The sequence below is a fragment of the Asterias amurensis genome, chromosome 1 (assembly GCF_032118995.1).
Source record: "Asterias amurensis chromosome 1, ASM3211899v1".
In the NCBI taxonomy this organism is placed as follows: domain Eukaryota; kingdom Metazoa; phylum Echinodermata; class Asteroidea; order Forcipulatida; family Asteriidae; genus Asterias; species Asterias amurensis.
This window is the reverse complement of record NC_092648.1, coordinates 628,383-656,201: the sequence shown is the minus strand read 5'-3', so window position 1 is coordinate 656,201 and position 27,819 is coordinate 628,383. Positions and strand designations below refer to the sequence as shown.

The 27,819-nt window shown below is 37.0% G+C and overlaps 1 protein-coding gene across 1 annotated transcript; it reads right to left on the bottom strand.

Annotated features, from left to right (window-relative positions):
- Positions 1–1,591: 1,591 nt before the first annotated feature.
- On the bottom strand, positions 1,592–27,400 carry LOC139941432 (sprouty-related, EVH1 domain-containing protein 2-like). Its single transcript, XM_071937927.1, has 5 exons — positions 27,263–27,400; positions 24,653–24,818; positions 18,447–18,615; positions 10,641–10,717; positions 1,592–10,145 (listed from the first exon to the last, which is right to left on the bottom strand). Exons 1-5 carry the CDS (start codon positions 27,286–27,288, stop codon positions 9,291–9,293), a joined length of 1,293 nt encoding a protein of 430 aa, XP_071794028.1. The 5' UTR covers positions 27,289–27,400; the 3' UTR covers positions 1,592–9,290.
- Between the last annotated feature and the right edge of the window lie 419 nt (positions 27,401–27,819).

Sequence of the window (27,819 nt, the reverse complement as noted above, 5' to 3'; positions counted from 1 at the left end):
GACTGATTTCTTATTAAACATTTAAAATGCAGAAATGCATTTTGAGAACTGAAATGATGCGTAAAAGAGTTGCTCATTTGATATTAGCTTGAATTCATTAGGATCCCAGCAACACTACACAGCCCCATTACATACAGGAAACCAACATGCTATGCCGACAATGATAAACCAGGCTTTAAAGCTTGAACTTAACTCGTTCTCACAGAAAGATTAACTACTTTGTATTTGATAGCTTTCACTCGGGCACTGTGAAAGTATGATCTGTAAATCTCATAAGTAGATGTTAGGTCTGATTTGACAGAAAAATTCCAGCTATTATGGTTCTCAATGATAATTAAATACTCTGAGAGATAAAAATCACTTAGAAATAAAACCCTCCTCGTAATATGGTTTATTCACTGAGTGCCCCTTTCAAAGCTGACTTCAACAGGGCTCGGTTTCATAGAGAAAATATTGCTTACCAATTTTCTGATGAGCAGGATACAAGTTACGAACTGTACTGTGACATTGTAGCTACGCTAGTCACCTTATTCTGGTAAGCATATTCTTGTTATGCTCAGCTACTTTTAGTGCTTAAGCAGCTCTATGATATTGGACCGAGAGCTCAACATGAATATTGTTCTCATGAGTGATGGGTCATGACCTGGTTACATCAGCAATATCCATTGTTTACTCCCTAATGTATTGTGACGGAACTCGAGAATGTGTGTATTTCCGCCCATTACATCCTGCAAGAAATGTTAACAGATTTTAACACCAAGTAGAAGTCATCGATCTAGCATTAAGGACAAGTATTCACTTGTATTATTGTGTCATAGTTGACTTTCTATATGTAGAATAACAGATGTTAAAAACTGCTTCACAAAGTCATTGTGGTGTGACAAGCGGCCAGGGTAGTATTTGACCGATATCCATTACCAAACTTCCTCACTTTCCCAACCCCTTTGCTGTTTTCAAGTCGGCCTCAACATCATTTTGTTTCAAGCTTTTTTTGTAGAAGTTTCAGAAGTACCAATGAGTGGGTTTCAATGAACTTCCATATCGAAATTAGTTTACCCATGACAAGAAATCAGAAGCCTTGAATGGCAGTAGATAGACAGGGCAGAGAAACGGCTAGTCAGTCCGACAACTAAACCAGTAAGCCATCCTTTGTATTAAAGTTTTGGAAGGCAGCTAGGTTCAAGTTCACACAAGGACCAATGGTTATCTAGTGATTGTACGGTGACATCAGTTGAAGTGTGAAGGACTCTAGGCACGTTATGTCAAAACGAATGGCGGCATAACGTACTCTATCATTTTCAGATAACTGGTTCACTCTGCACTGTGCTATGAAAACAGCTATTGATAACCAGCGATGCGACCATGCCCAGTAGGCTGGTACGAAATAGTCGACTAGCGTATTCAAACTGTCGTTGACTAGACAGATATCAGGCTAACGTAGTCCAACAATGGTCAAGGATGATTCTTGCATGAACTTGGCCAGGGTAGCAACTGATTGTATTGACTACTTCTAATGAAGTCTATTTAAAGACAGTTATTCAAAGATAACACAAAGAACTCGACACAAGACCTTTTTACATGTATATGGCTGTTCCATGCATGTTACTTTTTATTATTAAATAAAAGTTGTACAAACACTTTCTGTAAACTTCAAATGTTCATGTTTATTTTTCCTTGAGATTACAATACAATTTAACAGTGCACATTTGTCATGGGACATAATGAATTTTGTTTGCTTATTTCAAAAGGAAAAACAAGCCTGCCAAGTAAACGGATAGATTTGTTTTGATTTGTTACTTATATGAAATGAACATATATAGTTCTATATATGAGGACTATATTACAGTATATATATAAATATATATATACGTTATGCACACAATGCATTGTGAATTAAATCACACATTTGTGTGCAGAGCTTCTTTTAAAAAAAAAAAATTAAAAAGAAAAAAAAATTAAACTGACAATGTACATGCGTAGATTAAACTAAATAAAATGTACATAACAAAAATAATTTGACGGTAATGTACAGCGAACACAAATGGCTACATACCTTGGAGCCACTCTGTCCTTTGCATAATGTTATTTTAAACAAAACTTCAATGCAGCTGTGTGATCACACATAAATTTTGTTACAAATTCCTGAGTTTTTGACTCAGAATATGTAACATGAAGGAAACAAGCAGCAATTTAATCACATTCATAGCAGAAAGCAAAGCAGGACATCTTCAAAACATCAACAACAAAAAACACAAATTTATATACAGGCAGCTTATTGTCAGCTCAAATAAAAAACCTGCTGTCGTTACAACTGCAGATAACCGACGCTCCAAACCAGAAAAAAAAAAACTTCCATTGAAATGTGCCTTCTCAAATCTCCGATTCTTGTGTCACACAATCATCACTTAACAAAAAATACCAACAGAAACAACCCACAAACCTCAGTCAATGACAACATTGTCAAAAATCAAACAAAAAAGACATCTTTAAGACCCAAGAAAGTCTTAGCAAACTTAAAGTTTGCCATGTCACACTGGCAATAAAGTCTTGCTGGCAAGCAAGATAAGAAAGAATAACCCCTTCACATTATGTTTACCTAATTGGTACCATTTTATAGGAACCTCTCCATTTATAAGAATGTCTTTTTAATATTCATTAACAATACAACAGAGATATGATTACTTCTTATAAAAATGAAATAAAAAACATAAGCTACTCAAATTAAAACATTAGACTATATTTAAAACAACCTGGACTGAATTTCAGAGCGCTGGTTACTGTGGAACTATGCACTTACAGAACCATGTAGTGCAGTACCATGAATTGGGCCAGATATGGTTGCCATAACAATTGGTGGTAATGTTAACAAAACAAAATCAATGAATATATGCTAAAAAGACGAGTAACTCGTCCTAACTTAGCACTAGCCCTAAGTTTTTAACATCTCCCAGGACTAGTCCTAATTTAAGACTAGTCCGAACTCTTTGTGAAATCCACCCCAGGGTTACAAACACGCTTAGCAGATCATCACCACAAATCACTGCTCCCCACTCAACTAGCACTAGTTAACTCAAGGATCATTTTCCCTGGTAGTGTCGTTAAAGTAGTAAGCATTCCACTTAGCATTTGTGATTCTGCTAAGCGAGTTTATGACCCGTTTGTTGGCTGGTCAACAGATCACTGGAGGAACAGATCAATTAAAGCCAGGAAAGGGGAGAGTGAGTCAGGAAACATAGAAATCAATTTTGGAAAGACAACTTTGTTAAGTAAACACCTGTTTCTCAACAAAATATTATCCCCTGGCTAAATTTAAGCTGTAATCCATGATGACTAAAGGCCCTCATTTGAGGCCGTTTGAAAGCTTCCTAATAACCTTAGAATGATTGCTAAGAACCTGCCCCAAAAAACAAAATGTTATCTAGTTTAACCCTCAGAAATTGAACATGGAGAATGATGAGCTCTATGCAGGCTCTCTATGTCAGCTAGGGTGGATTTCACAGAGAGTTAAGACTAGTCTTATCTTGAGTTAGGACGAGTTACTAGCTTTAAGTTGGCACTTTCTTTGTGAAATTGACCCAGGTGGACATAGAGTATCAACAACTTTGTGAAATGCTTAAAATAGCATCGTGCATTAATTGTCTCAAAGCAAATTAACATTAAGATACTGACACACACAACAATCTCTGAGTTCTGTTTCTAGGGTTAAGTCATACCTTTGGATCAAAGGATCGATTTGAACTATACAAAATACTGTCTATGCTTGAACCGTTTGATCTTGGTTAAGTTATTATATTTATCTTAATAAAAAATAATATTACTTTCTGCATTGGAAGTCAATGTAACCATTTGGAGCTTTCTCTTTTGGACAAAATAAATTACTGTTTGAAACCCATTTAAAAGCATGTATATACTTTTGAATGGAAAAATATTTACTGTTTACATGATTCCAATGTTTGTTATCAAAATAAAGTCATTTTCAAAAAGTAGCTTCTAAGGGAGTAGCCCACCTTGTTGAGCTATATGACTCTCTTTTAACATCGGTATAACGACTATAATATAAGACTAATGAATCAAAGAGAGCCATAACAGCCAAACAAGGTGGCCTACTAAGGGAGATCTGATTGTTTTATGTTTTGTTTCAGACTGAACAATAAAAGAGATCTCTTAATTGTTGTTTATATTTAAAATGTTCCAAACCAAAAGTATATACACGCTGTTAGGTAGGAAGGTCTAGTTCGGGCTGACGTTATTCATGTAGGACACATAATGTGTGTGTCAATGGGGACAGAAACACATCATAACAATCTTCTTGTTTGTTTCGCAACGACCAACAGGGGATGTGTTTAAGGCGTGGGATGTTACAATCCCCGCCTTCCCCCTCCCTCACCCATTAACCCACCCACCCACCACTAACACTACATGACGCCATTATATCGTGGAAGTGTTTGCTCCATAAGGGGATAGACAGTTATAAATACTCCAAGTTTGTTTTTTTGACGTTGTCTTAAAGTTACCTACAAGAATTGAGAATTCAGGCCAAGACATGAACAGATGTATAATTAACAATGATGATTAATTTCAATAGACTTTGCAAAAAAGCTGATTACATAATTGTAAGGTGATACAACTGGATTAATGAGCCAGTAATTACAGAACAGGTCTGTAATTTTGCATATTTTTTGTATTTTTTTGATTAATGTTATAGCATAAAAAATATCTCTGTACATTTATATATATATATTTATATATATCTCTGTTGATAAAGCAAAAATAATTTTGTGACATCTAAGATCTTTTTCTTTTTCTCTTTTTAACTTGACTTAAATTTACATTTGCTGTCAAATGTATTTTCTGATGTTGAAACAAACTAAGGATAGAGGTTTTACATTTTGTTTGTCTTAACTCGCAAGAGCTGTTCCGTTGTACGCGAGAAAAAGTGGAGCTGTGTCTGTCAATAAAGGATGTTGCGCAATCAAGCAAACACTAGTCTGGCTCCATCTGTGTTGACTTCATTGTGTCTTCACAGCTAGGCAGATGAACAAGATCAACTCAATTTTTCTAGCCAGACATTGCTCCTTACTTCCTCCCAGCGCAGGAAACTATTCACCAAACATCCTGATCAGAAACATCTTACTTCAAGAGCTTGTTTCATTGTTCTGTGAGCACGATCAAACAAGTGATTAGAAAACATTGCAGAACCCATGTCACATGAAGAAACATAAAGAAGCAGACATTTTGATTCAGACTTCGGAGGAAAAGGACTTCTAGAAAAACGCCTCACGTCTTGATTGATAATCTTCAGTAAGACACGAGGGAGCGTTATTATGAATTACACAGCGTTGCAGGACGTTCTAGTTTCCCATTTTCTGATGATCTCATGGTGTGACAGGAACCAAGTCTTTTGTACATCGTTACTAATACATGTAATCGCTGTGACTCAATTTGATAAAATATACTCTGGGTATTACAGCCAACCCTTCGATGACAGAGGCATTCAAAGGGGAAATGGACAGTTACTCTTTGTACATAATCGCCAGGAAAAAAATATATATCAAATGTACAACGGCCATAAATGCATTGACTTAAACTGGATTGGGTTGCCAATAAAGAAGTAACATTTCAACTTTAATTAACAACAGGAGGACTTGTAAACCATATGTAATGTTTGCATTTCTTGCACTGGTCACTTCATAATAGTTTTGTTTATGGATAAAGTATAAATGCATCTAAGTTGTGACACATAAAAGTTTTTTTATCGCTTTATAAAAAACAACATTGAATTCCAAATTGTCTGCAAGCTGGAGGCAAAAACAAAAAACAAGACCGAAAAAAATAAATAAAGAAAGAAAACAAATTATCGCACCAAATCTGATGGTAAGTAAATGGAAGCAGTAAGCATAATATACAACGGTATTTATAAACATTTTGAAGTGCTTCAAATTAATAATGAAATATAATAATTAAATGTTACATGCATTGGCACTATGTTGTTTGACAGATTTAAACAGCGATAGACAATGGCCTTTACTGTCAAGCAGGATCACATGTAAATGTCAGATTAGATGTGAAGTGCACAGACCATTGAAATAGAACAAAGAGAATGCTGAGCTCAGTTGTCGTCCGTGTCTACTGTGAGCGCCCTCTATGTCATAGAGTGGACATAGAGTATCTATACCATGTCACATGTCTGCATGGCACAATTAACCAGATCAACCAATGGGAAAGCTGAAGTTAGCCAATACGCCAAAATGGCAGCGTGCATGATTTGCCTCAAAGCAGACACACACAGCATTCTTCAAGTTATATTTCTACAGTATTAAGGCCGTATCCAAAACAGCGACGTCGGCTACAGCTATGGATGACGCTCTGAACTAGCTGTAGCTGAAGCCGTCGTTGCCGACATGGCCCAACACATTAATGGAGTTTAGACTGGTGCTCGACCAACAGACACTCTTAAAACACAAGCAGCAGCACCCAAGTCTAATGAATGTGAATAAGTACCCAGACTGACACCAGTCAGAATCAAGCTCCATTTTACCAGAGATGTAACTTGACTATGAGGAACTAAATGACACTTTATTATTTGAAACATCCGGAATAACACATCACATGTGTATTTTCGCTGTTTAGATCAACACAGGTTTGTTATCAATGCCCACAAAATTGGAAATTGACAAAGCTTTTCTGAGATATTGTTTTTTGTGTGGCTTGATTTGGTGTCATCTTCTACACAATGTGTTATTTCAAATATGTACATTGTACATAATAACTTTTCCTTAATTGCTAGTTGAGTTGCTTATACTCTTGGTAAAATCAATAATTCAAGTTTTTCAACAAAAAAGAAGATGGAATTCTTGTAACAAAAATGTAAACATAGTTGTCTTGGTGTGAAGTTTCCCTTTTGTCGGAGGATTGTTGTTACAAATTTCTCTTTACATCGTTGAAAAGTTCCCTTTGAAAAGTTAATTAAATGAATATCCGAAGTAATATGTATCCATCAAAGACATTCCTAGCATGGACAAGTAACTGTCTAAGATAGAAATTGAAACTGAATCAAAAAGCCGAGACCCAAACAATAATGTAAACTTTAGTGATGACTTAAGGACACTTTGACTTCTCTGCTACTTCAACCTTTCAACTATGAACAAGCACCCTTTGAACCCATTGTGGAGCCCATTCGACATAGGTGATGGGAAAAACACACACTCCATGGGTGATTGGACAAGTACACATATGAAATCCCACAGGAGCCCCATCCATATGGGTGATGGGATAAACACCCAGTAGACATCCCACAGGAGCCTAATCCATATGGGTGATGGGTAAAGCACTCGATAGAAGTCCCACAGGAGCCCAATCCATATGGGTGATGGGTAAAACACCCAGTAGAGATCCCACAGGAACCCAATTCATATGGGCGATAGGAGAAGCACCCATGGAAAATCCCACATGAGCCCACTCACTCCATACGGGTGACGGGAGAAGCACCCAGCACCCGGTAGAAATCCACCTAGGCTATGGGATAAGGGTGATTTGAGGGAGACAGGGTACCAGCTTGATAAACACAATGATTCCTCCTGAGATTGCATTGAGCACAGCAACACAATAAAACACCAACCGCTACAACCATGACTAAATACAGTTCACATTCAAGTGGAAGCACCAAACGAAAAAATGGGGATCCAAAATATGTAACTGGAGAAAAAAGACTTTAGTAAAATGCTATTTGCATTTGACTTTTGTATAGAAAATAAACTCTTTTTGTTCTAATGTTATTCCAACATTCACACATGCTTTCTGTTATAGTCGTGTCTGTCTCATAGATTCGGTAGAATTCTCATCGTGACAAAAAAAATACAATGTAGTTGATTATTTTTGAAAACAATACGTCTGCTTCTAGATACAAGACTTAAGTATATTAGCCTGCCATTAAACTTACAAATTACAAAAAAGTGTTTAATACCGCACCGTAACGAATACTATCAGAGCAATTAGTCTGTCTCTGGGTTTGCCCTTCTAACTTTTCAAGTTCAGTAGCAAAGCAAAGCAAACTAAATGTACAAAAACAAACGTGGAGCAATTTGATGCGTCCGCAACAAGCAACTAATTATAAACAGAGGTTTTTACTTATTATCTTTTAACTTTACAATGATAAATGCTTCTAATTTACCTATTTATGTACAAGTTTTGTATTTTACATTATTACATAATTTGTATAGCCTCTGTGACATTTAAAAAAAAAACTTTTAAAAAATGAAAACAAAATAGGCAAAAGATATGTCGCAAACTTTAGTTTTTGTTACGGTTTGTTCTTACAAGTCGTGTCGTTAATTTCAATGTTGTCAGTTGCTTAAAAGTGTATACAAATTTACACATAAAATTCTTACAAGAGAGTTTTGTCGATGTGTCATCTTGAGGTATCTACAAACCTACATGACTTACACCTCAAAACCCTACACGTCATTTCTTGTCTTGTGTAGATCTGGCTTTTCTTGTGCACTCTTTGAAAGCCAATGACCCTTTAGGAAAAGGCAAAGGACGTAGGGAATTTAAGCGATCAAAACCGCAACAGAAATGAATTATAGAACACACCCAAATCCTTTAATTCGATTAAAGATACTTTCAGAAAAGTTAACGACCGAGCGTGGAGTGTTTCTTCCGAGCAAAGTCAGGAAACGGACAAGTTGATGCTAAATGGTTCCTGCTTCGAACTCCATTAAAATGAAAGTGCATACACATCAAAAGAGCCAGGGTAATTTAGCTCATTCGTTAACCTACTTCAAGATAAGGTGTTTTTATAGCATTGCAGTTCCTGAAATTGTCTGCATTTCCTATTTAAAGTGTCAAAGACACTTGCTCTTTCGTATTCATACTTGAACAAGTATTATTCAAAAGTCGTTGATTTGTTTACTTTTATTTTCCGTGTTTTTCACGTTAAGCCCACTGCTTTTCAAGTCAATGAATTTTGATACCAATGTAAGAAACTGCCAAGCTTATTGGCTCACACTAATGTTGAAACTCCTTGCTATTTCCTTGCAGATGCAAATTTGGGGTTTATTTTGAGGCAATGAACACTACAGTGGAACTGCAGAGTTCATTATGATAGTAAGGGTTTGGTCAATGTTTGTACAAGGACAGCCAGAATCATACACGTCAATATGGAGAAAGAATGAATGCATAACATTATGCATTCCTCTCGACATTATGACATCTTCACATGAAAAGTTTGTATTTCTACAGACTAAATACACACTGCACCATGAGGCATGATTATATACAATAGTGGGATGTCATATAGCTTTATGTTTTCCCCCACAGCACCCGCATTTTGTGCCACACATGTGGCAACATTTGAGTGGAAAATAGCACCATAGACAGGGGACAAACAGCGACAGGAACCCTAAGCTGAGCCATCGCTGACAAAAGTGGTCATCACCGGTGATATCACACGAGCATGGCTCAGAGAAATCGCCCTCGGCGTCAGACATGCAGTGGTACATCATGGTAGTAGCCGCTTGGATACAAGTGACCCTCCCTATACATCGTTCTGTCTCGTCGGGGGCGTCTGGGCATGTACCCCGTCTGTTCACCTCAGGATTGAAAAACTGTTGGCAGTGCACACACTTGACTTGATCCGAGGCCGGAATCGCTTTGAATGGCTTGACAGGTGGTGAAGGCGGCCTTGGCTGACTCGTAATCACCTTAAACTGATTCTTTTGCTTCTTGATATCGTCCTCTCCTTCCGATCCAAGCACTATCGGATACATATACTCATGAATTTGTGGCGGCTTCTTGAGAATTTTCACATAAGGATCACTATTACCGTTCTCTCCGCTAAGACCATTGTTTCGCTGGGACTGGAACTCTGTGGCCTTCTTTGTCCAGATTGTTTCATGTCCGATGGAGGAATACTTTTTTGAGTTTGAGAGACGGCGTTCCTTGTCATCTTTGACTGGATTGGGTCGAGACACATAATGTACACGGTGTAATCTTTGTTGACTGATGTGATGGTTCAATTGAGGAGTGAAGTCTCTTGCTTGGGTGGGCTGCATAAGGATGTCTCGAAGACTCTCTCGATTCCCGGGGCCTGGAGTGTTTTGATATTCATGAACACTGGGATCCGAAAGAAGGGGCTCCCCGACATGCTGCAAATCAAATAACAAGACAAATTATTATTACTTGAAATACAAATCATTTAGAAACAATGAGCTGTACACAACACATTAAGCCATTTAACAACAAGGTCAGTCAAAGTTCACTCCCCCTTAACAGAAAAACACATCGAGTCCTTTCAGATTTAACAACTGTAGACACCTGTGTCTTCCTCTGTTCAATTCTTAAATGTCTGAACATTACAGTAACAACACCTTGAAAAAATGATCATTTGCTGGTTGCCTGGTTGTGTGCTCAGATACCGGGATTCATAACAAGGTTTAGATGTCCTTGTGTCCAATATCCAAGGTAGTTTTTGAAACCCCAGGTAGGACTTGGGCTTCATTAGTTATCTAGAAAACGTGTACTGTCCTTAAAAGGTTTTTAAACAGGTTGGCGGAGCCCTGTAAAAGCCTGTATGTACACAACCCTGAAACAGCCTTGAAAGTGAACTTCATTCCCAAAACTATTGGAAGAGTTTGACTTACACTAGATGGAAATGAGTCAGGGTCGTCATCTACTTCATTGTCCGTTGATTGGTTGAGTGAGGACTCCGTCGATGCACCTACAGTAACGAGAATTTAAAAAAAAATTTTAAAAATGCTATTGAAAACCATACTATTTGATTTCAGGCCTTGAACTTCGCTCTTAAAGGGGCACAGCAATCTTCCTCCATCTAGTAAGGGGCTCTCTAAGAGGAAATTGTAAATTTGTATTGGAACTTTGCAAAGAGCACCACAGAAAAAGCACAATGCATGATAGCGTTTGCTGTGTGTGGGCGCCGTGGGTTATTTTGAGACCTGTGGTTTACAATTTTTAGATCGCAAAACAAAAACCCTTTTCCATTAGCTTGATTTAAGTTGATATAAACTTGAAGTCCTGCATTATACCTGCAGTATTTGTTGTGTATTTTTGCATACATGCAGACTTTAACCCACTTAAAGAGGGTTTTCAAGTGGGAATAGAATCTTTGTGATTTTCCTCAAGACATGTTACCTCCCTGGGAACTTGACGATAAGAAGTATCAAGTTTTCCATTCATTTCACTATGGGTATAGGGATGAATAAAACAGTAAAATAACACAGTAACTAATACCTCAGTCACCATTATTACTCTCTCTAGCTCTGAAAATAACTGAATATTTACTGAAGGTGGCTCATGTAAAATCTTCCTATTTATCTTTTTGCATTGTAATATTAACAAGGTATGGAAAATCAACACAATGATTTGAAGTGATGCTAATAAAAAGTAAAACAAGAGAAAATTGTTCATTTAGTTTTTATACTATGTTGAAACACGTTTCTTAGTATTCAATGTTTATGTTTATATAGTGGTTTGTACAATGTATCAATGAAAAGTGTAAACAAATATTTCAACTGTACTGCAAAATGACTAAGTTGTGACTTTACATAATTATTTACTTTTCTTAGAAATAGAATGAGTCTGCAGTGTGGGTGTTGAAAAAGCCTCTATTTACTTTCAGTTACCGATATCGTTTATCTTGGAAACACATGGAAACATGGCAAACACGGACAAACATGGCAACACGCAATTTAACAAGAATGGATGTTACTACTAATAGTGCGAAATTTAATGATGTGTAATTTACCTCCGTGAACTCTGTGACTAAACTCAAGAAGTCAGAATTTCAGTTTCGGCAGAAAACACATTTTTGTGTTTTTAATCATTTTACTTTCTCTTTCACCAATAAACAATAGATTTGTTTCCCATAAATGATCATCATCATCATTACACTAAATAATACTGATCCATTGGGTTCTACAACGAAACCAAAAGATATTATACATAATTATATGTACAATACATAACAAAATAGTGGCATTTTCAAAAGATTCACGCAACAGTTCTTGGTGTGCTCTGGGCTGTTATTCATACTACTCTTGTGACCTTTGACCTGATAGAAATAGTACAAACACTGACATCACACTCTAGTGCAGTAAGACGGTCATCCCTTACTACTTACTCTGTGACAGTGTGGCCTAATGCATTAACTCAAAGAATCCTCAAGATATCGAGAGAGAGAGAAAAAAGAGGCAATCTAAAAATGGCTATGATGCCCACTCCAGGCGATTCAAACTACATGTTCAAAGTTTTCTTCTTTTTTACTTTTACAAGAGAAATAAGGAGTTTGCTCGAGGCGATCTGAGCTACATTTCTGAAGTTTCAGAGTGGTCGCTGTCTTTTTTTGTTTCCCAGGACAGCGTAGCATCAAATTGGCTTACAATGGAAGTAAAGTATCTTCCTTATATAGGGAGATGGTCTCCTGGGTGCTGGCAAGGAGTCAGTGGCCAGACAACAGGGACATCTCCTTCACTACTTAATGTCCACTGACGGTGAATAATTCACATCATGCTGGAACTTCAATGCTCCTAGGCTTTTTGTGTGGATTTTAAGCTGTGGTTGGGACTGGATAAATAATCACAGGAAGTTATAAAGTGTGTGGAATACAATAGGATACTTGAATTATTAGAATGGTACACTAATCACCTTTAAGACTATCCCATTAGCAGATAGACCAAACAGTACACTAACACTGCCAGTGTCACTTCTTTCAAGAAGCATGTCAAGATCTTAAGACATAATACCCATGAGACATCTACCTCTGTACTTTTGGTTTATGGCAACTTTTTTATGGTTAATGAAGTTGGCTTCCATGAGAGTTACATCATGGAGGTAGAAATAGGAATGAAGATTTCAAGCCTGGAATTTCATCTTTGAAGGGAGCAAGGCCATTTTCATTTCGAAAGGGCACTTCCATTGGAAAATCTTAAAGTCTACGGGAATTTTTTTGAAGGAAAGACCAGGGCAACAGAAGCCAAGGAATCCAGTGGCCTCCGTGGAATTCGAAGCCTGATATTTTGCTCTTCTTGAAGTTTCAAAGCAGTAAAGCAAAGATTTTGTTCACAGTGAATGGTTTGTACACCTATCTTCTTACTACAAGACTCGAGGTCAAGCACAAGTGTCCATAGAGAGCTTGCCTGAAACCCCAAGGCTTATCAAATATGGACATATTACTTAGCTCATTACGTTGAAGAAAAACGGACGGACTGGTCTGTCTGAAGCAAGAGGTTGGTTGAGATTATCAAGTCACTGACAGGCTTATTTATACGACCTACATGTATAATACATTACAAAACTACCCAAGTATAACTTTGGCTATGAGTATGACAAGTACTGGTCTCCAATTTCATCTTGGAGAGGGCAAGGTCGTTTTCATTTTGCAAATGCCACTTAAAAGGTAATTCCAGTCTTGCATGTAGTTGACAACTTATTTATGTAATTCTTCAGCAATTAGCTCCGCAAGTTACAGCACAGAGTATCTGTTTTTTATGCTGCTGTTCTGAGTACAATAAATGATTAAGGTCTATACCATACATTCCCTTATGGTTATTGTGAAATTAAGTCACAGTAAGTGCACCTATTCAAGTTTAGCAGACCTAGAATAACATGAAGGCACGCAGGCCATGGCCTTTGCTGCCCCCGCTTTTGTAAAAATGAAAACAGCCTTGCCCTCTCTGAAATTCCATGGCGGCTGTTGAGAATATAAAAGGGCAATCTACAATCGGAGCCTGTTTGATCATTCAGACCAAGTTCCCTATAAACATAGAAAGGAAAAGTCACATCCACATTAGACTCCATCCTCATCCTGAGCAGGGAAATATAAACATAGATAGAGAGAGTAGATTACCAGCGCCATAAACGCTCACTTCCGAAACCAGTTGTCCTTTCTCTATGGTTCAACCAAGTAGGGCATTTCAAAATCAGGGTTCCTTAAAGGTGGTTTGGGGTTTTATTATTTAAAGTTTACTACATTTAACTGAGGCAATGCTAAATGACAGATGTTATGCCTGGCCAAATTTCACCTAATTGCAACAGAATTGTGCTTTAATCAAAATAAGGTTACCTGCCAAAATACAAGTTCAAATATACAATCTGTGACTGGTATTACTCGCCCAGTTTTGCTTACAAGAAACTTGTTAAGCAATATTTTCTGCTTAAGGAGCTCCAATAAATTACAGTTGATACTTCATCCATAATGTTCATAATGTCAAAGCAAAGAAAGCCACAAGTAGAACTTCTAAACAATTATGTACGCCTACGTACATGTACAGTATGTCCTGAAGGTTCATCAGCACTGAATCAAACATTATACAATGTTTGACACTGGTTCCCACTATTGACTACTTAAATACTGCTTTAAATAATTGTCCTTTTGATGAAATTATACCGACACTGTTATCTCTTCAACCCATTTTCTTGAGTTCTATTTAAAACGTCACATCACATCAATTGAATGTTGTTTCAACAGCTGTTGCCTCAGCCCAGTTTTTACAATCTAACACAGACGAATAAACCATTTAACATAACATGACAAGATAACGATCATGTAAAAAGATATTTTTATGTGTAAATTCCTCTTTCAATAGGATCCAGTAAAGGATGGGGAGACAGAGTGGAAGTAGAGGAAATCCGACTGTTGGTGCATTTCCTATGGTTTCCTTGACCTTTTAGGGTTGTTTCCCCTAACACTAGCTCTACTGCCCTCTTGTAATGCAATGCAAGACACAGGAAGCTAGATGACGTTGTCAGAGTGTGGTGTTGACCGTGAACATCCTGCCTAACCAGTCACTCTATAAATTACAACACAACACACTCGATCCGCTTTCATTTGCAACATTATGAGAACTACAGACTGACTCTCAATACAATCTAGTAGCCATGGAATGAACAATAGTCTTGACTTGTATAGAGTCGTTCTACCGACGTCCAACTTTCACTTTTGCATGAGGTTGGCTTTTTGTTCATGACACACATAAACACTGTGAATTTAACTCGCATCCTGTGAATCTTAGTCTTCAAACAAGTATTTAGAAACGTCTTCCTTTTACATTTAATGTCTATTCATTCCTCAATCTATTCACACCTTTCATGGTCGCAACTTTAAAGAGACTAATCAAATTTCTCGCCTCTTTTCTAGGAATGATTATTGATTCTTTAGTCTGACATCCATCTACTAACTATCCTAAATTTAAATAGAAAAAGCACAATTCATCACTTATTTTATCACCGCAAATTTTGAGTATGACGCATTATTTTTGTATCAAGGTACTTCAGTGTCTAAACTTAGCTATTTCTAAGACAATTATATTTCTCATAGAACACTATTGAAAAAAACATTTTCATCCTTGTTATTTTCCCACAGGGTTTCATTATCTCTCATAATTGACACATTTTGTTATTTTGAGTGAGGGCCAATAAAACAAACATGTTTATCCACATGAAATTCCTGACACCATCGCGCAACGTCTACCCTTTAACGCAATTTAATTCGGCCTTAAATCAATGTATTACTGGGTATGATTTACTGTGTATCCCCCAAAGCGCTTCAAGAAGCAAGTTGGACAAATCAGAGTACATAAGAGAGATAGGGCTGAAGTAATACGGTATGAAGACATCAGTGACTTCCTGTGTTTTTCAGAGAATTCTAATAAGAAGATGGGGAACTCCAAACGAGATGAATGGGGTACTGTGTCAATCTATCTTTAGTACTCATAGAAAATGACAGGCAAGCAACAACACACACATTAATACTTGTTATTATTATACAAATTTAGAGTAGACAAAATCACAGGTTCACAGAAAACCACAGCAGGGGTAGCTATTTCCTTTGAATCTGGCTTTATCCCCGGGTGTTTGCAAGGGTTTGCAATTCAAGTGTCAAAAGATCAACAAATTTCCTGGGAGTTTCTCATCAACTATGTGTAGTGTGAAAGAGGTTTTAAAACACGCTTCTCAGCAATACTTGATAATACCAAGGCGTATGAACAGCCAGTGTACATATAATTGATTCAGGATGGATTGCTCTAATGAAGCTCTACACAATTGATATCACATGGGGAACCACTGAATCTATGAAATGGATTTTGCAAACATAGCCTTGGGTAACTAACATGTACAAATATGGGTACGTGTGTAGCCTAGTTAACTTGTGGAATAATAATAGTCACTTTCCCACAATGTGAGGTATGTTGATTCAAACACAAGCCTGATGATTTTGTCAACAGAGGTACTTTTGTTCCTAATCAAGCTGGGATGGGTCTCAGTACATTGCCCTGATCGGTATAGATGACAAACACATGGTGAAGTAGACATAATCACAGTTAAATCATTTTGCACGTGTAAATACTGCAAGCTGATGACTGGTTGCCTACTTTATACCTGGTCTGCTACTTCAGTATTTAAATTCAATGACAGTTCAAATATGTTTGGACTCCCGAGCAAGTGCATTTTAAATGAATTCATGTACATCAAACATATCTAACATTTACATCACATGTATTTTCAAGCACAAACTGAACAAACAAAACATCACAGTGCAGACATCTATAGATTTCAATTATTTTGTTGTGTATTATTACTACAATCAAGGATACATAAATACCAGGGCCAAATTTGTATATGGGTGTGTATGCCTGGTGATTGTACATGTACTTCATTCTTGCAAGTGCAAGCCAAAGAAAACCTCTGTTGTTAATTTTGCATCGAGAATAATGAATATTATTTGTTTTATCCCTTACACTCCTATATCTATGCTTACACCAATGTCTATAAACATAAGATAAACAAGTACATGTCCTGACATGTACACACATGTACATGAAATTTTCATCCATGCACAAAGTACAGGGGATGTACATTGTACATGTACACAAGTGTAATACAGCATGCAGTATTGTACAGATACATGTACGTATGTTGCGTAAATGTAATGTACATTACACCTATTCATGCTTTGACATACACATCGCGTGTCACGTACAATATATACATATTGCGATGCAATTTGAGTGTGTATTGCTTTGTAGTTATTCAACAGCTATAAGACTAGAGCATTTTACTAAGGTAAAGTAAACATGCAGTGTGATGGTTGAGTTAAATCCTAAACCCTGAAAAAAAAACCCAGAGGTATCACAAGGTTTGTATCAACTTCTGCCCCCCCCCCCCCACCATCACAAATAAATGTTTCAGGACTTGAACAACGCCCCAATCACGAACCATGATAGGGAAGTTTATACAAATGCTGTATTATCTCTTTATAAATAAACATGATGTAAAATACTGAAAATTTCAAAGAAAACAAAAAAAATGACATGATAAAGAAGTTCTTCTATTGCTTAATAATTCTTCAGATTTCAACATCAAGAACAACCAAATTTTAAGCCACCCATTTGCACCCACCACGGTGGTTTCTGGTATGAAAACAAAATATGTCACCAACCCCTAATTCCAACGCTGATATAAGATACCTCCAAGCCTAAACTAACAGGTTCTGGAAATTAAAACCCTGTGGTTCTCCCCCACCTGCAAGTTTTCTTCAAACAAAACTTTGTAGACATAATTTTGTGGGGCTGGTTGGCCTGCGTGGTAAACCTCAACAGGGCACATGACAAGATGACAAGTCAAACAATTCCATGCCTTGTTATGTCTGCCTTAATAGAAACAGAGTCCACATGTCAGCCAAACATTCAAGAAAAGAAACAGCTCAATGTGAAATCAACTCAGAAACCTGAATTGTTTGAACTGTTATTTTTGGAAAATATTTTTTGTTTGAGGATTTACACTAGGTTTTATTATTTGTCTACTGCTTTTCTACATCATTGCGTTAGTGTATTCTTTGTTAAATCTGAAACACCATTTGAGTAATATGTAGTCAGACCTGACACTTATTTGACTTTGAAATAAGGACAACAAGGCGTTTTCTCATTTGTAAAGGGCACCTCTATGTCAGGAGGAAAGTGTGACTTTCTGTTTGAACATATACCAAGGTGCACCAAGGCTATGAATGTAGCAATTAAGGCAATTGCCACCATGAAGTATCAAGTGTGCAGAGGCACCATGACCCTTGCCGTTGCCTTGGTGCCTTTGTTCCAGTACAAATTTAACTACCCCGAGGTGCCCATACTTAGGAAAAACTACTTTGCTCTTCCAAGAATTAAGTATCAGGCATGGACAGTGATTGGGTTTGCTTTCTGGTTACACAGGCCTGGAAAACTTAGTGCCCTTTCAAAAGTTTCCCATAGATTTTCTAATCCATTGTTGCTTTTCAAAGTGATAATGGCCTTGCCCTATCAACAATGAAATTCCAGATCTGTGGTTGTTTTATCTTCGGTCTTGTCTTTAAATTGTACAAATGTGATGTCTTCTCATGCATCTGGTAATTTGTATACAAAAAGATAGTGAAGGAAGAGCAAGATTTGATTAAGAATACAAACCATCGTCAAGTTCTTGAACGACTCGCGCAAATCCTCTGTCAAAAGCTCGTGCATCGGAGGGATTAGAAAAAGTGAGTCCAAACTTGGAGTCCACTGTTCTCCAATGTCTGAAAGTCGGTGTCGGTTTGTTGTATTCTACGTCCCGTCGGAGCAGACAGTCCATTAGCCTCTGTGCAAATGAAATGAAGTTAAATTATATTTCAGTTCAAATCAAGTCAGTAAATGAGATTTACACAATTAATTTCTGCTCAAGTTTTACTACAAATTCCAAAACAGTTTCCCTATTAACAGCAATGCACTTATTTATTAATTCAACCAACACGTTCCCATCTTAACAATTAAATATGAAACTGGTCATAACGAACAATTTTAGACTTACTTCTGGCTACTTTGAAATTGGGCATCTACAGAGATGCTGTTAGATCCATGATGTACAGTATGTCAATCATCTTTAATTATAATGTATATATTTTCATAAACATACAAGTACATAGCAGAGGTACACATACACAATTGAGATACATTTACCATTTCAGTTATGAGTAGTTGTACAGTAAAGTACATGTAGTTCTGTATAATGTGAACCTACATGTAAGTTTTACATCACTAAATTTAATAACTATAACAATTTGTTTGTAATAATAGATTGGTGCAAGTCTCACGCGGATCTGAACATTGGGACCTGTTAAAGTGCATAAGTTTGTTTCTTTCACGCAGTAACAATGTAAAGGCGCACAAAACTTGCAGTCTATACAAACTTTGAAAGGATATTTGTTGTGAAATATCCAACATATCTCCCCATCTGACATTTGTGCTATGTCCCATGAATGATTAATAAAATAACATCCTAAAACTGCAATGCCACAAAGCCACAGGTATAACCAGGGATAGATTTTCCTCCACGATCTTGCAAGTGCCAAAACGTTTCCAATTAAAATTGTGGCATTTTCTTTCATCTTTAGAATATTTGTCTTAAAGGTACATTGCGCAAGATGACTTTGCATTTATTGCAATGATGCCAGACATCCAAAAAGATGGATTCTTCCTTTTGTCAGAATCAATCAATTGTATCCAAAGGGTTCATCAACTTGTAGCAGCGAAGGGCAAACACTTAAAGCAAACAAGCCTTATTCACATAGGTTAGCATTACAGGAAATCTTAGCTAATCCATATTCAATATACAGAAGGTCAACTTTGTTTAAACATGAGGCCAGGAACGTAACGACACATCAAAATAACTCTCAAACATACTTTGTTTCTCTTATAACATGATAATGGGACTTCCTTCCAATCTTTTTGTATACACAACACAAAGTGTAGCTCTTATTTCACTTCTTGGCTTTAAAGTCCATGTAAATCACACATAGAAAAACATGATGGATTTGCAGGAACTAAACAACTGTAACAACAGGAATCGAAAAATTTTGGCGGGAAATAGACCATGAATCACCATTAGTATCTGTAACAAGTTCATGTAAATCCACGTGAACTTTAAACCCAATGTACTAAACTGTACAAAGTGTGCTGTATACAAAGCGTGCACAACTGTACATGACTGCAAATTCATGTACAGTTTGTTTATCCTGAGCAAGTAGTTTAACTTGTGTTTACTAAAGTTGTTCTTTTGTAACCAATGTAGTCATATAAAGTACAGATTGAAAAACACAACAACTCACGTTCGTTAATGATTCAATTTTCGCTTTCAAATGTACATGTACACGTGTATGAACAAAGTGCAATCTTTTAGGTAAAATAATTTTTTTAGATTTAACACAGCAAACCCAGAATGGTCACTAAGCTTTGAAACTAACAGATGTGTAAAAAGTAGTTAAATGACTAACAAGTCCAATTCCTTACAATTATGTTTACACGATGGAATATCTTTAAGATCATTAAATTGATGCATCATTTTGCGAGGTTAAAGATAAATTGTCCCGGTTGATATGTGTACGTGTTTGAGTAAAAGGTGCATGGTCTTTGCACATTGCTCACTCATCACGCCATAATAAGCCCAAGCCCCAGAGAGAGAGAGCCATGCAAAGCAACACAATCAAAACCCCCAAAACAGGCTCGTTTTTATCGCCAAGTTCAATACCGATTGGTTCTATTCAATGGGCGCCTGAAAGCAAGAGCAATATTCCACGTGCAATGGAGTCTGGCGACCGCTTCCAGGGCAATACAATGGAGTTATTATTCTTCTATTAATCCCCTCCAACCAAAGCCTAACCATGTATTCTTCTAGGACTGTGGGAGAGGGAGGAAGCTAGTACATTCAAAGCCAATGATGCATTCATTATTGTTCCTTTACAATACTGTAAAAGGTGCATGTGGTACATAACTTCCACAAACAGCATTAACATCATACCCCCCCCCTCCCCTCCGAAAAAAAAACCTTTTATATGAACCATATTTGCGTGGGATAAATCATAACTGGTATAATGCATTTGTGGCTTTCAATGGTATTTCCGTTAATACTTTTTGGTCTTGGAGCAACTCGGCAAATTTAAAGTTGGTTCATAAGTTTTTTTTGGGTATTGTACAGCCCTATGAGAAAACTATAATGTATTTCAGATACAACGTAACACACATTGTAATGTAAATGCGACAACAGAACCTTACAAAAACAATGCCAAAGGAACACAACACTTTAAGTATAGTTTATGTCTTAAACCAACACTGTCCAATAAATAAACAACAACAGTGCTAAAGAAATTTATAAAAATTTCTGTAATCCCTCTTCCTAGCTGAGGTATTTAAAACCTGACAAGCAGGAACAAAGCTGTGAAATGCTAGGCTAACAAAACATAAGACTAAGTGAAGCGTAGATGCGCTAATCATAGCCCTCCATCCTCCCGACAGTCACAGACAGTCTGCGCCCACCGGTGCCCGGTAGGATAGAGGGTTATGATTATCGCAACTAAGGGTAGGTTTAGATCAAAAGGTTTTTATAGTCAATAATGATGCTCAGGTTTACATAGAAAAATTGTCACAATTTTTTTCAGAATGTATACAAATTCATACCTGCGTCATTTACTACTGAATACATCGTACACATGGGCCTATTTATTAACACTATTTATAAAAGAAATTCTGCCCACTGTTTTTACAAACTTGTGTACACATGGATGTTCTCAAATCAGTATGTATTTTCGAGTAGACATTGAATTATCAACGCTGAATAATCATTGTTAATTCCTATTCAGACATCTGTAATTTTATGTATAAAAATAACTATAGAGGCTAGCGCAGTGCCTACAAATAGGCTTCCATTTGAAAAATAAACAAAAAATGAAATTTTAATTTGTATTTTGCAGGAAACTACACTACATTCACGTCACTCCACTCACTGATGCATTTCCGACAACATTCCCTACACAGGATCTTCTCCTTTATAAAACTACTTGGAATACAAATTATGCAAAATGAGTCTGACAACATTATGCACGTTAAAATATCTAAATGCCAGCATAGAGCAGTAGCAGCACTGTCTGGCAATACTGAAGCCACAAGGGAGGAAGTAAATGATTATCAGATGGAAGTTTCTACTTGCGGTGTACAGGTTGCATGCACATAGTGCGTTTAGCTCCTTGTCTCATATTCCGTATGCATTACAATTTGCCGCGGCTCCAAACACTCGGAAACTCAAAGGAAACCTTCAGACTATACAGTGTTCTAAGCAGTCTACATGGATCTGTTTCTTCATTCTTGTATGACATTGACACACTTGTGTCTGTGTTATGACAATTATACAGACATTGTATTGGATTCTTTTGTACTTGCTAGAAAAACAAATCATGTTAAGTCACAGATTTTTCCAGCATTTGTGACTACAATACATTTAAAAATTCTCAAGCCTTGAGAGAGACTTCTAGTCTGAATTATAGTGGAAAAACACCAATCAATACAAGTTCCCCGAGATTTCAGACTTGCCCAAAATGACCTGCAGGCCCAATTAGAGGTGCATTAGGAACACCATAGGTTACACATGGGGCCCAAATTAATCCCAACATTCCGGAGTTGTGCCCAGTTGTTGGCCAAGAAGGAATTACGGTGAGCAGCGGGCCAACCTAAATTGGCAGCAATCACCCAGTATTGGGATCCGTCCAGAGCGCACTTTGGGTGGTGAGTTATAAATGGATAAGCCCACCATACCAAGCCCGCTTTCTCACACTAAGATCCCCTCGAACACTTGTGGTTCTTGTGTGGGGTGAAATAGCCACCGCTACAGACACAATGTTTGAGGAATCAACATTCCAAAAATTTCTCCACTTTAGGTATAAATGACTGTGATTATATTTACATAGAATCTGATGAGTAATAACAAGTTGCCATGGTAAAGAAGTGGCCTCATACTATGGGCATTGTTGGAGATAAATGCTGGAAAATGGTTGTTTTCATAGTAATATAGACATCAGTGGTGGCATGATACAATCAAGTTTGTTTTGGGGTGACTTTCTTAGTCTGGATTTACGTGACTTCATCATTTGACTGTCTGAACTTGAGTTATGTTGTTATTCCACTGACAACAAAGAACTAACCAAAGTTAACGACATCATCCTTCATTAGCAAAAACGGTTCTACATGGTACTTTTAAAGACATATATTGTGCATGTAGGTATGACATTATGAAGTTAACTTATTTATTTTACAAAAACTTCTCCTTTTAATAAACTTCCCCAGACCAGTCTTTTTATTACAACAATAATTAATTTTACAACAAAGTTTGAGTCACTGAGTCCAGGAAAATTCATGTATGTTTTCACCATTAGATCTGTTTAGGTATGTAACTCTAATTTATGTTTTCATTAACTAATAGCTAATTACTTCCTATCAAGCTATTAATAGAACTAGATATCTCAATTGAAGGTTTATGAAGTCACATTTCAGTTTTCTCTACATCAAAACGCAGGCCTGGAATTTCATCTTTGAAAGGGCAAGGCCATTTTCATTTTGCAATTTTAGAGTCAATTGGAAACTTTTGAAGGGGCACCGAGGCCAAGACCAGGGGCAAATCAGAGCAGTCTTCTCCCTCGGTGTATCTCAACATATGCATGAAATAACAATGTGAGGGAAATTTGAGCTCAATTGGTGGTTGAAGTTGCGAGATAATAATGGAAGAAAAACCACCCTTGTCGCATAAGTTGTGTGCTTTCAGATGCTTGAATTTGAGACCTCAAATTCAATTCAAATATTTTAGTGAGAAATTACTTCTTTCTAAAAAACTACATTACTTCCGAGGGAGCCGTTTCTCACAATGTTTTATACTATCAACAGCTCTCCATTGCTTGTTACCAAGTAAGTGTTTATGCTAAGAATTATTTTGAGTAACTACCAACAGTGCCCAGTGCCTTTAAGCTGGTAATCACTCAACAGAAAGTTGTTTTGTTTTAATTACTTCAAAACAGTCATTCAATTTAGAACAGACCTGTGTCACGCTTTATAAAGCAGAACAAAGTTTACTGTATGAAAATCACTTTGACAAGTCGATGAACGCATAGAACAGTGCCCGCCTTTGATTTACCATGAACTCAAAAAGTAAACAAGTTTTATGTCCACTTCAGTTTGACATTCTGAAACAGAATTGTCAAACATTGCACAAACATTCACTCAACACCAATAAGCCCAATCAGTCAAATGTTGGTTGAGTTTTCACTACTACCATGTGGACCGTTCAGATACCTGGAAGTTTAAAGCTCTCTACAATGGCGAATTTGATCTCTCATGAAAGTATCGGTTTCGAGATGGTCACAAGGGGAAATGTGAAAACAAACCAAGCATTCTACTAACAACTGATGATTTCTACAATGTTCTGTTATTTAAAACTTCAAATCTGTAATTATGTTCTTACAAACAATGTGAAACTTTTGAATGCTGGGTGGCAGAAGACATACCAGGTAAATTTCAATTGTTTGCGTAGTTCTGAGTATGTGCCTATTTATGAAAACAATAGATCCACCTGGTAAGTCTGACGCCATCTTGCATTCTCCCATTGAATCACTTTAAAAACTAACATGTTTAAACTAATGGTGATATTAACCTAGTATCTGATAATACCTGAGCGCTCAGTCTGTTCAGTCTGTTCTTACAGACAATGTGAGACTTTGGAATGTGGGGATTTTTCCACACAGCAATAACTGAACATTACAAATTGCCACAATGGTTGTACTTGAATCACAGCAGTAAACAATAAAAAGAATGATCCTTACCGTGTCTCTGGCTGAATTGGTTCCCACTATCATGTATTCCACCTTCTTGTTATCGGTGCTTAACCGGTAGATCCCGACAATGCCGTATCCCCCATTGCCCAGTGGCCCCCACCCCTCGTCAGTACGCGTCATTACTTGGGCTTTCACGCGTATTAGACAAGAATCCCTGTTGTACAAAGAAAGAAGAACAATAAAGGTGGTTATAAATGATACAAAAACCAGTGTCAAAAAATAAAGTGTTTTTTAAAACTTGTTGCAATCTAAACAAATAGCTACATAAATAATCTCGACCATCACACAAACATCCTAACTTGTTGCATTGATCCATAAAAACTGTTAAACTCTTTGCTGTACTACTCTGGAACTGTTACGAACAGCCTCTTGTTCAACTAGGGCCAAATCCAAATTAGCGTCTCTAGCTAAGCTATGGCTATGACTGTAGTGTTGCTAATGGTGTTGCTAAGTAGGCTATTGCTAAGGACGTCCTACGCTATAACGTTGATGTGGTGATACAGCCAGAGCCATAGCCACCAATTGGGACACAACCTTACTCCTTTTTAACACAAATCCACACTACCATTCAGGCCAATATGTACAGTTTGGATAAAAGGCATGGCACTTAAAGACATTTCAAATTAAAAGCATCACCACAAGAGTTCAAAGTAAGATTTAGTGGTTACGGACATGAGTCAACCATCCACCCACAAGTGATAAAAACTTGAGAATAATATAGCGAGGCTTTCACATCACTTTGCGGTCAAATCAACTGGTGATTTCCGCTAAAAAGTAACAAATCCACAATCACACAAACTGAGATTGTTTTCAAATAAGTAAAAAAACAGCAATATTGGGGAACACTTTGATTTCTGAGCTGATGATAAAATGTTCTAATTTGATTTGATAAATTGTGTTAAGAAAGATAATGTCAAAAGGTCATGCTATACATGTACATCCGTCTTTCTAGTTTACCAGAGGGGAAAAGTATTGGCAACCTACAGAGTCATGAAGACAAGCAAGTAAATGTATTCTTTGTACTCCAAAGGCAATTCAATTTCAAGTTTGCTGCAATCAATTACATCAGCGAACAGAAAAGTTGAGTTTGTCAAAGTTCTTATGAGCTTAAAATGGACTGGATTGAGCTGACTGACGGTGACTGCACACCTGTGAATATTCTGAAAAATTGAACAGGTGATAATGGTGTCTATTTTATACAAAACATGTGTCACACTCCAACTCAATGATCATTTTTACCAAACTTATTAATATTTTTAGACAGCCCGGGTAAGTTTTTAGGAATACTTTTTATAGCCCATTTAATTCCACGTTAGGCAAAGTTAATAAGTTATCTGTTAACTTTGCTGGTGTTTAGGCCATTACAGTTGTAGTTCTGTAAAAATATCAATTCCCGAATTTGACAGAAAACAAAACCAAAAACAAAAACAACAACAAACAAACAAACAAACAATTGTGCTTTGTCATGTGGTCTGGAAGCACAAAATAAATTCCTAATTAATTTCACAAGTTCATTTTCATATTTTCAGATTGGTTCGACATTAAAGATAGCTGCCCAAATTAAATTTTGCCACTGAAGATTACCCAAGTTCATAAAAAAAAAATACAAAATAATATGGGCTATTCTGCTTTAATATTTTGATGTATTTCCATTTTGATTCATCCACCATTTTAGAACTAAACCTTTAATTTATAATTACACACTGAAAGCACCGATTTAATTTGAAAATAATTCCTCCTTATTCCATCGAGGGCTGATGTCCCTGGGACATGATTGATGGCTGCTTTTCAATGACACAACTTTTTCAACATCCTCCGTCGTGTCAGACAGGATTGTGTCATTAAATAGACAGGCCCTAAATCTTTACTTCTGCTTCTCTGTTGAACATTTGTATTTGATCCTTGATTTGTCTTTCTACTCTGATATTGGCAAAGCAAAATTTAAGGGCACCTTTCAATTTCATGTTGGGATGATCACAACCCTCCGACCGATAGGAGGATGGATGGAGGGTTGCGATCTATGGACATGGATACCTCATCAGCTGGGTTCCCCCTAGAATTGGTATAAATTGGTCCTAGTATTATTCAAAATTACACAAGCAAAGGCCAGTAATTTATTAAAACTAAGAGGAGTGTTGCACCACTGAGCGAGTTAACACTGCAGTTGACTTGTTGTGTTAATATAAATTGTAAAAATGTTTTGACTTTCGAGTCTTGACAGAAACTAAAAATGTGTGTTTATTTTCAATATTTTACAACATAAACCCAAATCAATATGTTAAAACATGAGGTGAAATAACAGATCTTTACATACAAGTTGATTGTCATTCTCTAAATATTATGTAGAACCGAGACAAAACCAATACATTCATGTGTTTTTATAACGAGCCGAGTCGTCCACACAGTGTGCATGGACGATGCAGTACGTACACTGCACATGAATGTACATGCGTATTGTTTACATACATGCACACATCAAATCAACACTGCACAACTTGTGTTACTCTTCTGCCACGTTTGGGACCTAGGTGACCCCCTACTTTTGACACTATTTTACGGTTTAATGATCCAAAATTTACATCCCAGTGATAAACTTACTCGTCTAGTCGTTTCTCCTCCATCATCCTCGTTGTCCTCCACGCTACTTATTCCCACCATGTCGATTTAGTTGGGGCATTTTTCTCGAGTTGGGGGGATTGAATCCATGACACTTTTCGTTCCCCGACATTATCAAAACTCTACATATCTAAAAAGCCAGTGATTCACACATGAGGAAATGATCACCTTATCACTCAGAGGATATTGCGCGCGCACAATCAAATAGTTCCACAGATCACTTTAGAATCATAATAATAATCCACTTTTATTCATTTCGTATCCAACTCAAAGATCTTAAACAGAACCCACAACTCCAATCCGTAAACCGATTTGGACAACTTTTGTTCTTCCGTATTGTAATATGACAGCTGGCGGAGTAACTTTTAAAAACAAGTCCGTTCCAATGTCAGCTTTTTCATATGCAAATGATTTCCTCTTTGTGGCCTTGTAGCTGCTATCGGCTTTCCGATTTCATCGGCCCAGTTAGCACATGTACATCCATAGCACATCATGTACCATACATGAACGATCAGCAGTACATACACAGTAGTCAGAGG